The sequence below is a fragment of the Gouania willdenowi genome, chromosome 10 (assembly GCF_900634775.1).
Source record: "Gouania willdenowi chromosome 10, fGouWil2.1, whole genome shotgun sequence".
NCBI classification, from domain to species: Eukaryota; Metazoa; Chordata; class Actinopteri; order Blenniiformes; family Gobiesocidae; genus Gouania; species Gouania willdenowi.
In genome coordinates this window covers 17,545,840-17,559,797 of record NC_041053.1, presented here as the reverse complement: position 1 = coordinate 17,559,797, position 13,958 = coordinate 17,545,840, and the positions used below count along the sequence as shown (strand labels likewise).

Below are 13,958 nucleotides of genomic sequence, written 5' to 3'. Positions count from 1 at the left end.
TCTCGTTTTGTATTGTCAAGATTGTAAATCAGCACTGAGACATTGATTGTCTCTACAATACTGAGCTGATGTCCAATAAATGTAACCTGAAAGGTCTCAATCATCACTGTCAAACAGCCTAACATGGTATTTCTTCTGTTTCCTTTTGAAATGAAATAACAGTTTTGGTAATTAACTGATTGGAATATTAAACTAAGGTATTATCCAGCAGATAATGTGAAACCAAATTTATTGAAAACATTTAATATATAATTGTATCCAGATTGACAGAATACTACAACTTTCAACAGAACATTTTCTTCATCATAATTAATATCTGTGGGGAAAAATGTTATTTGCCCATATTGATTATTACAAAGTTGAAACCTAATGAGGTCTATGATTATTTATTGTAAAATGCAGGTCATAAACATTACAAATGACGACACTCCTCTACTTATATTACATATGTAACAATCACTATCAAGCAGCCCACCCAAATGTTATTCAGAAAACTTTATGATAAATGCATAGTTTTAGTGCAACAAAAAGTGAAAACAAAAAAAGTTAATTTGCTAATTTGCTGCTCTCAGATGTAATTTTCTTTGACTATAAATGTCAACCGATTTAATAATGGCTTTAATTTATGCATTGTGAAATAATTTATACCAGGGGTCACAAACCTTTCTGAAACTGAGTCCGAAGGGCTTCCAGTTAGAAAATTACTTCTTAAATACTAAACGTTCACGGTTTCGCTTTAATTAGAGGGTAAGATAATAAGGAAGGCTATAGCAGTAACTAAAAAAGGTAGGAAATGTTCACGTTTCAACATGCAACATTTTATTTCTCCTAGTTTATGCAAGTGTTTCATTTTCATTACATTTCCTAGAAAATTATCATTTAACACACAACTTTTAACTAATCTTGCAACATGTAACATTTGTAAAATGTAACAATTACAGTATGTCATATTTTACAAAAATCCATCTTGCTTTGTTAAAAAATGTATCTTATATTAAATATAATATACCACAGACCATACACCAGATCTGCAACATTTCTCACAATGTTTTTGTGAAAATAAACATTTAAAGATAGTAAATGAATGCTAAAACTTCATCAGGGGCAGCAGTGTTTAACTCTACTAACTAAATCTGTGATATGTCCGTATTTATCTTTGTGAGTTTGAATCCTGGAAACTGAATCAAATTTTAGATGGAGCTCATTGCTGACAAGAGTTCCTGAGGGCCCCTCACATGGTCCATGTGGGCCACCTGGGGCCCAAAGGCCCTGTGTTGGTGACCCCTGATTCATACCCATTACTAGCGTGAGCACTTGGACACAGCTGTGAGCAGCACCAATATGATGATAGAGTAATGTCACTGAAGATACTTGAAGACGGAGTACTTGTGCTGGTTTCAATTGTTTGGGATAGAATTTGATTTCAAACCTATTATCAACACAGTTATCAATTAATTTCAGGGCTTATATAACTCATCACTCTAACACGCTTTTCACCTTCAGCACATTCCTGACAAACTCCTCCTTCAAGATGACTCTTCCAATCCACGCCACGATAAAACAATCAGACAAAGTCTGTGACAAACAATTGAATCTATCACGTTGTTAAGGTGAACCTTTATTATCCCCGTCACAAAGTCCGTCCATCCGAGTTAAAGGGGACAGCTTTTCTCAGGAACTGTTTAAAATAGGATAACCAAATTCGGTGTGTGGCTTCAGGGTATATCTTGATGGAGTTTGAAACTCACATGTCCGCCAGAAGGTGGCGCTATAACCAAGGTCAGTGTGTTTTGGCCTATAACTCCCACACCGTATGTCGCACATTAAACAAATCTCATATCCACAGATTCCCTGAATAGAACTGAATCAGCTGAGCTAGGCCACGCCCATTTCCGTCATGAGTTTTGTTGGCGCAAAATTGCGAAAACTGCAAAACCTCCTTTCCCCACCTCTTCCTTGGGGTTTTGTCCAATCAGCGTGAAACTTGGCAAGTAGAGTCTTCAGTTGGACCTGAAATAAAGTCGCAATTTATTAACAAATAAAGTTTTCTAGCTCGCTATAAAAACGCAAACTGTATATCTCGGTCAAAATAAATGCTAACAACACCAAATGTGAGATCCTTGGTTGACATGTGACTGTTGGAGTATGAGCCAAATTTGAATAATGTTGGCCTTTAGGGGGCACTGCAAATATGGGATATTTATATCTTTTAAATGACACGACCGATTCGTACCTAATTTGGTGGGTATGACCCTGGGTCGCCCCTGAGGCCATATCTTGAAGTTAATCGTGATTGGTCAAAGTGGGCGTGGCTTATTACAACATTAACAGCAAACATTTATTTCAGATCAAGTATTAAATTGAGGGCTGTGAAATATACAGGGTACATATATCAGAGCACACAGACCCCCCATTCCAAAAAGTGCACCACTAGGTGGCGCTATAATGGGTGCAAACGCATTTTGGCCGGTAACTTCACTGCAAATGGCACGTCGGCCTGTGTCCTGACGCTCGCCCCAAGCCCGTCATCCATCATGACGTAATTCCATGTGCTCCGCAAAACCTGGGGGCCGAGTCGCACGGGAAGGCTTAGCCCCCTTTCATAGTTGCTTGCAGTTCTAGTTATTATTATCCCCAGCCACAAAGTGGAAAGGGAGCTATTGGTTTGAGCGCCGTTCATCCATTTAAGATAGTTAGTAAATTGTTATTCTGATGTGTTATTTTACATCTAAGTTCTTCGATTTAGGACATTTAGGAAAATGTGAATTGAAATGATAACCAGTCTGGCAGGAGATGTTGATGACTATGTCTTCTTTTATCAGACTGCATCTAAAATCACCAATATAAGCTCTCCAATAAACTGTTCCGCTCCAGCACTTCTATCCATTGGTGACTGTGGTTCACACTCCAACAAAATAACCTATTGTTGCTGACTATTGTTCTCTGTTTGAATAACATCACATGATCAAGCCTTTTCTAACATTCCACACTACAAAATAAGTAATAAAAGTATGTATGATTCGTGCTGATATCATATCGGATCAATATCGCTATCGGCCGATACACAAGGCTGCAATATTGGTATCATATTGGAAGTGAAAAAAATTGTATCGGGACATCTCTAGGCTTCACATTAAAGTATGCTTAATCTGTTCATTCCATGAAGATATAATATTAACTAAAAATAGGTGGTGAAGGAAGTGCGTCAATTTATATACTGTTATTACGCCATAATTAAAATTAAGTTTTGAGCAATATTTGCATATCAGATATCAGCAAAAAGCTAATATCAAATTTCTCTTTAAAAAAGTGAAGGAGTTGTCAAGGGACTATTGGAGTGCAAGCAGGGAACAATTGAATATGGACGAAAGGAACATTGGAATAGAAATAAAGGAATACATTAGAAAGAATATTCAGCAAATCAATGAGTTCACATAACACAGATCAATGCCTCTGGTGTCCTTTCTGCTGTATCAAAGCAACCTGGATGTTTTGGTGTGAGATAATCATTTTCCAATTCAATTGACACTTCCGACTAATGCCTTGAGGTAGTACGTTTCCCAGGCAACAGCGTTGTTTACTCTCGAGAGGACTATTCCATCTACTTTAATGAGGTAAAAAGAGGAAGGCTCTGTTTGATCTGTGTTCATTGTTACAGGAAGGCTGTGGTCAGTGACTGCTCATCATACAACAAGTGGGATGAAATTCAATAAGATCTTATGAGTTGCTGTCACCAGGTATGTTTGATCAAATCTTAAAAATGTTGTCATCGCTTCTTATTTAATAAGATAAATACGTGTGGAACTGAAATGCATTCACAGTGTTTTCTTGAGGTTTACAGCTTTAGGGCTAATGTAGATATCCTCTGTGTGTGTTTGTTGGAAATAGAGATTGTGTTGTGTGCACATCTTCATTAGAAAGTTAATTATTGACACATGATTGTTTTACAGCCATCAGCATGTCGCTATGTTAGCACACTAAAGTCTTAATGAGGAGGTCAGAGGCAGATTTGTACAGAACATGTAGTTGTTTGCTTAAAAATGCTGCACCTTACGGTGGTATAGAAAGTGATGGTGCAATCATTGCACATGGTCGTACAGCTGAATGTGTGGATATGAGCCAATCTTTGCGTGTGTGAACATTGTGTGTAAGGGAGGAGCCAAGAGGGAGCAGAAGTTCACTGTGGGAGTGACTAAAGACCAACCAGGTAGTCAGATGAACACATCAGCACCTCAGAGAACTCCTCAGTGTCCTTTGCTTGACAAAGATATGGATTTCTGGTCATTAATCCTACCTGTGCTCATGAAGGAGATTTCTAAAACCCAGTAGAGTCCACCATGCTGATCGGTATCTCCAGATGTCAGTGGCTTTTACATCTGCTGATGGTGTGTGGTTGGCATGAAGTATTCTCTTTGCTCGGAGAAGGAAGGAACATTTGGCAGCAGCCCAAACCAGGATCCATCACCAAAGACCAGCAATTCCTCCATGACACCTTTCCTCCAGGATTCCTCTGGGGTTCAGGAACATCTGCTTTCCAAACTGAGGGAGCTTGGGACAAGAATGGAAAAGGGGCTTCCATTTGGGACCATTTCACCCACAATTCCTTCACTGGTAATATGACAGGAGACACTGCAGATGTTGCGAGTGACAGCTACAACCACTGGAAGGAGGACATAGAAGCACTGCATCACCTGAATGTGGGATTTTACTCTTTTTCCCTTTCCTGGCCCAGACTCTTTCCTAATGGGAGTGGTCAACCCAATGCTGTTGCTGTGAAACATTACACCAACCTCCTGAAGAAACTTCAGGAGAAGAAGATTAAGCCCGTTGTTACTCTGCATCACTGGGACCTCCCACAGGTGCTGCAGGAGCAATATGGAGGCTGGAAAAATAGCACATTGTTGGGACTGTTTGAGGAGTATGCTGCTTTTTGTTTCCACACATTTGGGAGGGATGTTCGCTACTGGATCACGATGCATAACCCTTACCTGATGGCAGTGCAGGGCTATGAGACAGGCGTACACGCCCCTGGAGAGATGGGAGGGACAGCTGTGTCTCTAATTGTGGCTCACAACCTGATCAGGGTAAGATGCATAGAATGAGTGAGTGTAAAGCTTTGGAAATGAAATCAAGCTGGACAGCGGCCACATTCGGCCAAGTTATACACACATCGAGCACTTCAAACCAGAATACTGGTCATTCTAGAATTTCTACAAAACCAAAAAATGCAGTTTTAACAATATTCATCATCAATCTTTTTTTGCAGACTTGTAGTCCAGAATTTAAAAAAAAATGAAGAAAAGAAAAAGAAAAGCACCACAATTTACAACAAACAGCTGCACCAATGTCTCCACAGTTGAGACTGGTACCGTATGGCACTGAGTTTAACCTTAGTCAGGTTCATGATGATAAAGTTTGTAATCTCATCAAGGCAACAAATGAATTTATGGATCAAGGTCTCCTGAAATGTTTTGATCCTTGCAGACACAAAAATATGACTTGCACTTTCCCATCTTGGCCTTTTCAGTAATATCCTAAAACAGTCATTGTAGGCTACAATGCTTTATTATTTCACCATAGGTGTGCTGTATATAATCCAGTACAGTATGCTTTAAACCAGGGGTTCTCAGCTGGTCTCACCCTGGGACGGTCATTAAATCATGACCCACTTTTTTTTAGATTTCAACCAACCAATTTTAGTTTTTCAAAAATAGCTGTTGAAAACACACATATACAGTATAATTTTCTTTAAAACATGAATTTATATATTTTTCTGTGAAACAAGCATTTCACAGCATGCCTGTCAAAAGAAAAGTTTCTTTCAAAATAATAGACAAGTCCAACATGAAAGACATTAAGTATTTATTTTATTATTTATGTTTGACCAGCTGTCCGCGACCCACCCAGTACAGGTCCGTGACCCAAAAGTGTACTGGGTCTATACAATGTCTATAATAATAATAATAATGTGCCCTAGTCTGCATTTTGAGTTCTGAATTACTTTGTATAGATCAAAAACAATCTGCTTGAGTGAAAATAAAATCTGGAATTGAACTACAAGCTGTTTTACATTAAAATAAACGATTGCTTTCCAAGTCATTTTTACTGTGTGCAAAAGTATGCCACAAGCTAGTTAAATGAGAAGCAAAGCTTAACGTGTGTCTTGTAAATTATTTGCATTTCTCTTCCACTCCTAAATTACTTTATGACAATTGATGTTTATATCTTTATAATGACTTGTTAGGTTACATGAAATAGACTCAAGCATGCTTCACTTTCACTCAAATCGATTTAAAATGGTAAAATCTCATTTTATCTAACCCATGTGTAAAACCACACAGCTGACTTTATTCTTTACTTCTAAAGATCAGTGAGTCATATTTATACAGAAGGATTTATGGTTGGTAAACAGGACACTTTAGGAGACAACGAGGCCAGAGTCCAACACATCAGCACTATGTGCGTGTCCGGATGTCAAGATGAAGTAGAGCTTTGTTGTTTTCAATCATGCTGTTCATACAACACACATGGGGTAGATAGAAATAGCAAACAAGTTCTGATGTGTTATAAATCATTAAAAAATAATTAACATTACATTACACATTTGTGGCTCAAACTAGTGTCACATTCCTACTATCCGTTTAGACATAAAGGTAAAATGCCCAATTTAGAATTATTTCTTACTGACTTTTAATACACAGATGTACAGTAGACAACTGGGCATTGGATCCCTGTTACACAAGATTGTTTCCACCCATGGTCCTAAAAAAGAGATGTCTGGTTCCAAACACACATTTACTGTACAGTAGTGAATGCGTGTGTGCCTGTGTTTTTGTGTTGGTCCTGTGATAAACTGGCATTCAGAGAAAGCGGTTATCATGGTGAATTAGCGCAGATCATGTTGTAATTCAATGAATAAAAAAGTTGAACAAATAAATAAATTACAAGACAAGCTGAAAAGCAAAAAAAAGACTAGACGAAAAAGAGACAACTAATTCAATATTGTAAAATAAACAAAGAATGACGTTAAAGAGTTACTAAATGCCAAAACCACTTTTTTCTGCTGAAAACAAATGTATTTGGGTATGAACGAGTGTTGTTGATCAATTGTTGTCTAACATTTTATTCAAAGTATTTCAATTTGGAGTATTTTATTGTAAAAATGTAAGCGGGACTGACCTCTATGGGTTGAAATGAGGCTATTATCGAGTTTTGCTATTGGCTGAGGATTTTGGAGCCAGCTTTTGTCATGAACCAATACTGTTTGCCCCACCGCTCCTTTAAATGCAAGCTCCTCCCATAATCAAGGGACTTTTTGAATTCCCAGCCGAGATGCATATCAGCCAAAACCTTGGGGTTTAGTTACACTTTAAATATGATTATTTTGTTTTAAAAGACATTGTTGTAACCATGACAACGCTGTTGTTCCCTTTAGCTTCTGTAACCATAATCAGCTACTGTATGTTGTATGAAGTTTTAGTGACAAATAACATTATTTCCAGGCCCACGCCAAGGCATGGCACATCTACAACACCAACTTCCGTCCAACCCAGGGGGGTAAAGTATCCATTGTTTTAGGTTCCCACTGGGTTGAACCTCAAAGAGGCCAACCCACACCTGCTAAAGTGGATCTTTGCCAGGAGTCAATTGAAGCAGTGCTTGGATGGTTTGCTAGCCCCATCTTTGGTGATGGTGATTATCCAGCCTCTTTGAAATCCAAACATGGTTCTCTCCTGCCCATGTTTACTCCTGAGGAGAAGATCTGGGTGCAGAAAACAGCAGATTTTTTCGCTCTGTCTTTTGGACCCAATAACCTCCGTTTGGGTCGCGACCTGATCCACTACGGTCAAACTGTGACTCCAGATCTGCGGCGCTTGCTGAGCTGGATACGACTGGAGTATGGGGATCTGAAAGTGCTTATAGCAGAGGGTGGCTGGTTCTCGGAGTCCAGTGTTGGACGGGAAGACACCATTGCCATCTATCTGATGAAGAGCTTCATAAACCAGGTCCTACAAGGTGGTAGAAAGAATGAAAACCCCAAATAACCACAATATAGGCCAATCCCCACAGTCTTCTCACTCTGTTATTGCTTGTTGTCCATTACAGCTATCAGGTTTGATGGTGTGCAGGTGTTTGGCTACACAGCGTGGTCTTTGGTTGATGGATATGAGTGGAACTATGGATACACTGTCAGAAGAGGACTGTTTTATGTTGACTTCAGTCAACCAAATCGAACCAGGAATCCTAAGACCTCAGCTCAGTATTACAGGCTGATCATCACCAAAAATGGTTTCCCACAAGATGAATCAGCAGATGTTGCTAAAGGACATTTCCCCTGCACGTTTCACTGGGGCATTGCTGACTCCACCTTAGAGGTATGATGAAAATGTGAAATGAAAAAAAAACAACCTTGTCTTTATATAAATCTGCACAAAAAAGATGAAACTTTTTTTTTTCTTTGTAGGTCCGCTACTTTCCTTTCTCCCCTCAGTTTACTGACCCTTACTTGTACACCTGGAACCTGACTGGGGACGGCTCATTGCATCCAGTCCCAGGGGTGGAGCTCAGCACCAGGCAAACCCAGTGCACAGACTATTTGGCCATTAATGGCCATTTGCGCCTCCTTTCATCCATTGGGGTATCCCACTACCGATTTGCTTTAAACTGGTCCCTAATTTTACCCCAGGGGGACCACTCAGTTGTGAACACTGAAGCTTTAAGGTAAAATACACAGTCACAAACACTTGCGATGAAACATCCATTCTGCATTAAATGATCAGGATTATAGGCCATGACTCAGGAATATACCAATTACAAACAAAATCTTTATCTTTTAAGGATTTTTTTTTTTTAATGCAGATGGTCTTAACTGGTCGGTTTGGACCCAAAAGCGTAAGACGTTTTTGAAAGTTTTAAATATCTAACAATTGATAATATATAGAGACTTTTATCACAGCGGGCGGGGGCCACAACAATGAGATGGTTTGTTCTGAGGGCCACATGCTAAATAGTGACCAATCTGAGTAGTAACACGGAAAAAATAGAGGGTTTGTTTGTTGTCTTTTTGTGTGGTTTTGTTGTCGTTTTGTGAGTTTTTATTTATTTTATGCGTTTTAGGTAATTTGGGGAACTTTTATTGTCATCTGATTATGTGTAATTTTGTAATTATTTTGTGTATTCTTCATGCTTCTATTGAATTTGTATTGATGTGTTCTGTTGTCATTTTGTGTGTCCATGGAGACACACATTGACATGTCACATTTTATGGCTAAATGTCGACTGAGAAGATTGGTGGGCCGATATATCACCCATCTCTTGTCACAACTCTTTTTTGAAACTTCTATTTTACTGTATTCAAAGGTTATCCAAAGTAATTTTTAGTTTACCTTGATATACTGTTTTTGCAAGGATTTCAAAATAAGAGTAGCTTGTGATGAAATCATCACAAACATTGTACTGTATTGCCACAAACAGATTTAATTTAGTCTCGGATGTACAAATACAGTTAAACAAATGACCCTCAACCCTGTTATGGCTCACATATTTTTCTATGTCCACACAGGTATTACCGTTGTGTGCTGAAAGAGCTCAGCAGACTCAATGTGGAGCCTGTGGTGATCATTTATTACCCCAAACACCAAGCTTTAAACATGGGGCTACCTGTGCAACTGTATCAGTCTGGGGGTTGGCTCAATGAAAGCACAGTGGAAGCCTTTCAACAATACGCAGAGCTTTGTTATCAAGAACTGGGCACGTGGGTTCAGTACTGGATCACCATCAATGAGCCAAACAGACTGGCAGACATTTATACCAAAGGGAAACATCAAGCTTCTCATAACCTTCTTATGGCTCATGCAAAAGCCTGGAGGTTATATGAACGCAAGTTTTACAGCCAGCAGCGAGCAAAGGTGTCTCTGGCTCTGCATGCTGATTGGGCAATCCCTGCCAACTTTTTCCTGGAGTCCCATACAACAGCTGCAGAAAGATTTCTTCTTTTTGAGCTTGGACGGTTCTTAGACCCGTTGATAGGACCTGAATATGTGAACAAGCCTGTGAACGAGGCTCGGGTAATGGACCTTCCCGAATCCTCACCTCTAAGTTTTACCCCTGCTGAGAGAAAAGAGCTGAAAGGGGCTTTGGACTTCATCGCTCTCAATCATTTTACCACCCGTTTGGTATCTCCACATCCCAGCACAAAGCAGAAAACACCTCCTGATCCTGATTATGAAGTTCTTTCCGATCCTACCTGGCCTTCCTCTCGTCTGGGTCAGGCTGTTGTGCCCTGGGGATTCAGGAGAATGTTGAGCTGGGTGACTATGAGATACGGAGGAACGCTCCCGATCATTGTAACAGGCAGTGGGGTTGATGATCAGGCTCCTGCTGAAGATGTACTCAGACAATACTACCTGAGGAGTTACCTGAAGGAAGCTCTCAAAGGTTGGATTTGTATTTCATTCATTATAAATGTATTGTCTTTGTTTCAGTGTTCAACAGTAGATACTGTATTTTCCTGTGAGCGGCAAAAATAATTCAAAAGAAATTTCTTTCCCTATTAGTAGTTCCAGCAAGATTCATTTTGTCTTCTTTTTTAATAGTATGTCAAGTGGAGGTTTAGTTTATTCAGGCAAGGTTGTTCAGGAAATTTTATATCCAGACATGTTTTGACTGTCAACTGCCAGTCTTCATCAGAGAAGTTCTGCTGATCGCCTTTGAAGTTTCATTTGACTTCCATGTAATAGTTCCAGCTAGAATAAATTTGCCTTTTTTTGAGTAGTATGTTTAGTGGAGGTTTAATTTATTCAGACAAGGTTTGAAACTTCAAAGGTGATCAGCAGAACTCCTCTGACAAAGACTGGCAGTTGACAGTCGAAACATGTCAGGAGATAAAAATCTCATGAAAAACCTTGTCTGAATAAAGAAACCTCCACTTAACATTCTTTCCCTATTGTTTCTTTTCAGCCATTCATTTGGATGGAGTCAACTTGCAAGGATTTTACATGTGGAAACTCCAAGATCGGCACAATCCACAGTTTGGCCTGTTTAGCTCCATCCATCATCAATCCAAAGCCAAGGCCTCTGTTGCTGTGTACAGAGAATTCATCACCAACAGGGGTTTTTCTAACAATGACACAGTCCAGCCCTGCAGGCTCAGTGCAGTGCAGGAACTCTGCTCTGTGTGTTCGTGGATGTTTAGACACAAAGCAGTGCTGGTTTTTGGAGGCTGCCTCCTACTGACATTGTTCATGATGGCAGCTCTCATCATCTTTGTCATCATCACAAAGAAAAATGGAATGAGAGGCAGAGAGAGGAGGAAGAGCAGGAGGAACAGGAGGAGGAGAAAAGAAGGACCAATAGTGTGTTTGTGTCCATCTGTTGATTTATAAAAGGACCAAGTCACAGAAGGTTGATGATAAAAAAAAAAAAAAAGTGAGGGGCTTCTGTTCATCCCATATAGACTTGGATTTTTTTTGTCTTTTGACAAACGTGCATTTTGTTCAGCAATCCCTATCAGGAAAATTATCTAATTTATCATAATATAAGCTTATATCGAGGTAGCAGGTTCCACAAAACTGTCACAAGTGCCTGCTTTACGAAGACTGATTAATATTCGTTATATACATTTTATCAATGAATTTTTTTTTATGGTTTCAATCATCTACCTAAAATCTGTAGCCCACCTGAAATTGAATGAAAATGACTTTGAAACCCCTCGTTTAGACCAATCGGCCATTTTATCTCTCCAGTTTAGATTACTGTAACAGTCTTTTTACCTGCATCGACCAGAATTCCATAAACCGATCTGGTCTGCTGAATCCGTCACTTCTTAAAACCTTTTTTTTATCAGAGAGCATTCTCTGATTTTAAGTGACTTCTAACTTATTTTTCTCTATTGTACCAAAAACTATTTATATAATCTGGCCAACATTCCTAATCTTTTAATTGACTCTCTTATTTTCTTAAATGTTCTGATATAATTCGGCTATGTCTGTCTCTGTTTGCCTCATAGCTTTTGTTTTTGTATGTTTTACTGTATAGCTGCCTTTGGAAAGCACTTTGTAACATGAGTTATGAAAAGTGCTCAATATATACTGTAAATGTATTTTTTTTTTTTTTTTAAAAAAAAAAAAAAAAAAAAAAAAAAAAAGTAAATGTATTATTATTCTTACCGTACCTCTGCTTATGCTCTCACCATCAGTATGGCTATAGAAATTTCCCAACTTATTTTACTAGCCAATTGCGTAGGGCCAAATGAGCCACTAGGGGCCTCCCAAAGCTGAATCCTTATCTGAGAAGAATGAAAGTGTCTTCATCACTTATTATGCATAAGTAAATGTATGATGAAATAATAAAATAAACTGCTATCATTAGCTGTGTTTTTGAGGTGTGATCAAGTCGAAATCGATGGAGTCCAAAGTCGCGGTAGTAGCAGCCGACAGTTACTATGGGCGATGATGGACAGGTACTCGTCATTCAGCAGTTCATCGAATTAGGAATCTCTCCATGAAATAATACAAACTATGGGATCCCAAACAGCATCTTACAGAGGGTACCCCAAAGCTAGAAACGGCTCTAATTAAAAGTCTAATTTTTACATCATTGGGTTTGATATAATTCGTTGTGATGATGCAGTATTGACTTTACATTCAGATTTAAGTATGTTCTGTCCTTGTTTTCACTGCCAAGCATATTTATCAAACTAAAACAATATATTTATTTTAGTATAAGAAGTTAGAGTCTGAGGGCACACGGTGGATTAGTGGTTAGCACATCTGCCTCACAGCAATTTGAACTGCATGTTGCTCTATACTGCTCAGCACAGTGTTTATAGGGTACAAGTGCTCTGTGCTTTGAGTAAGGGTCTTATCTATGGAGGTTTCTGTAGCTGCCTGTTTATTCTCAGCTAGTCATGCACATGTAGAGCTGTGAATAATAGACTGTAAATTAGATTTTAGCGTTTGCGCTCTATGTAAATTAGGATGGACACCATCTTATTTGAATAAATCCGCATGTTTCCAAAAAAAGTCAAAGTCATCAATAAACGTGAAATTATGGAGTTCGCAGCAGGATTGTAAGAAATTTTGCTGCTGTAGGAGATGGCTAAAGCGTTCTATACCTCTATTTAGTAGAACCAGCTCCCAGTACGGGAGGCTGCTACCCTCTCCACCTTTAAGGCTAAACTCAAAACCTACTTATTTGCTAAAGCGTATACCAAATAATAGCGTTAACCTAACCACTAGGAACAAAGCCCTAAACCTAAAAAATTAGAAACTAAAAGCTCTAGTTTATATAGTAAAACACCAACACTTTATTCAAACACAATCCACCATCTACTCATAGCTCTAATGGGTTGAAATGGGTGAAGTCCAGTCAGACAAGGTTGTGCCGAGTTGCAGCCAACCCCTCACTTCTGAACCTCTTTGCATACCCATCACACTGCTCACACTGCTTAAACACCATTTACACTGATGTCCACCCCTTATTCATTCTCATTCCACTCACACATAGTTTAGCATCAGGTGTTTCCATGCAGGCAGACCTGCTAATACTGTATAAGGTTTTTCGGCAGTCTGTGCCTTCTTCTCGCCCTTTTCTCTCTTTTCTGTTTCAGGTGTCTTGAAGCTGGAGCTGGTAGTTCCTGATCAATGGTTCATGGCTCAACCTAGTCTGGGACTCTCTGATGGTCTATCTCTGTATCCTGTACTGTTCCTCCTTCTGTCCGCTAACCCCAACCAGTCAAGGCAGATGGCTGCAACCTCTGAACCTGGTTCTGCTGGAGATTTCTTCCTGTTAAAAGAAAAACTGTTAGAAGGGAGTTTTATCTTCACACTGTTGCTTATGCTTGTTCATGTGGATTTGTTGAGTTTTTTCCTTTTTCCCATTTATTACAAAACTTATATTTTGATAGCACTTTGAGATTAATTTTGTCGTAATCAGCGCTATATAAATCAAGTTGAATT

The 13,958-nt window shown here is 39.0% G+C and overlaps 1 protein-coding gene across 1 annotated transcript; it reads left to right on the top strand.

Annotated features, from left to right (window-relative positions):
• Positions 1–4,167: 4,167 nt before the first annotated feature.
• Positions 4,168–12,113, top strand: klb (klotho beta). The gene is made up of 6 exons (XM_028460550.1): positions 4,168–5,084; positions 7,503–8,016; positions 8,107–8,375; positions 8,465–8,721; positions 9,563–10,437; positions 10,960–12,113. The coding sequence occupies exons 1-6, from the start codon at positions 4,338–4,340 to the stop codon at positions 11,382–11,384; spliced, it is 3,087 nt and encodes a 1,028-aa protein (XP_028316351.1). The 5' UTR covers positions 4,168–4,337; the 3' UTR covers positions 11,385–12,113.
• Positions 12,114–13,958: the final 1,845 nt, after the last annotated feature.

What these genes read in the sequence shown, in the direction of transcription:
- klb (XM_028460550.1), top strand. Translation starts at nt 4,338, where the DNA reads ATGCTGATCGGTATCTCCAGATGTCAGTGGCTTTTACATCTGCTGATG. An exon ending in TTGCTGACTCCACCTTAGAG is followed by an intron (nt 8,376 to 8,464) that starts GTATGATGAAAA and finishes TTTTCTTTGTAG; the next exon opens with GTCCGCTACTTTCCTTTCTC. An exon ending in CCTGAAGGAAGCTCTCAAAG is followed by an intron (nt 10,438 to 10,959) that starts GTTGGATTTGTA and finishes GTTTCTTTTCAG; the next exon opens with CCATTCATTTGGATGGAGTC.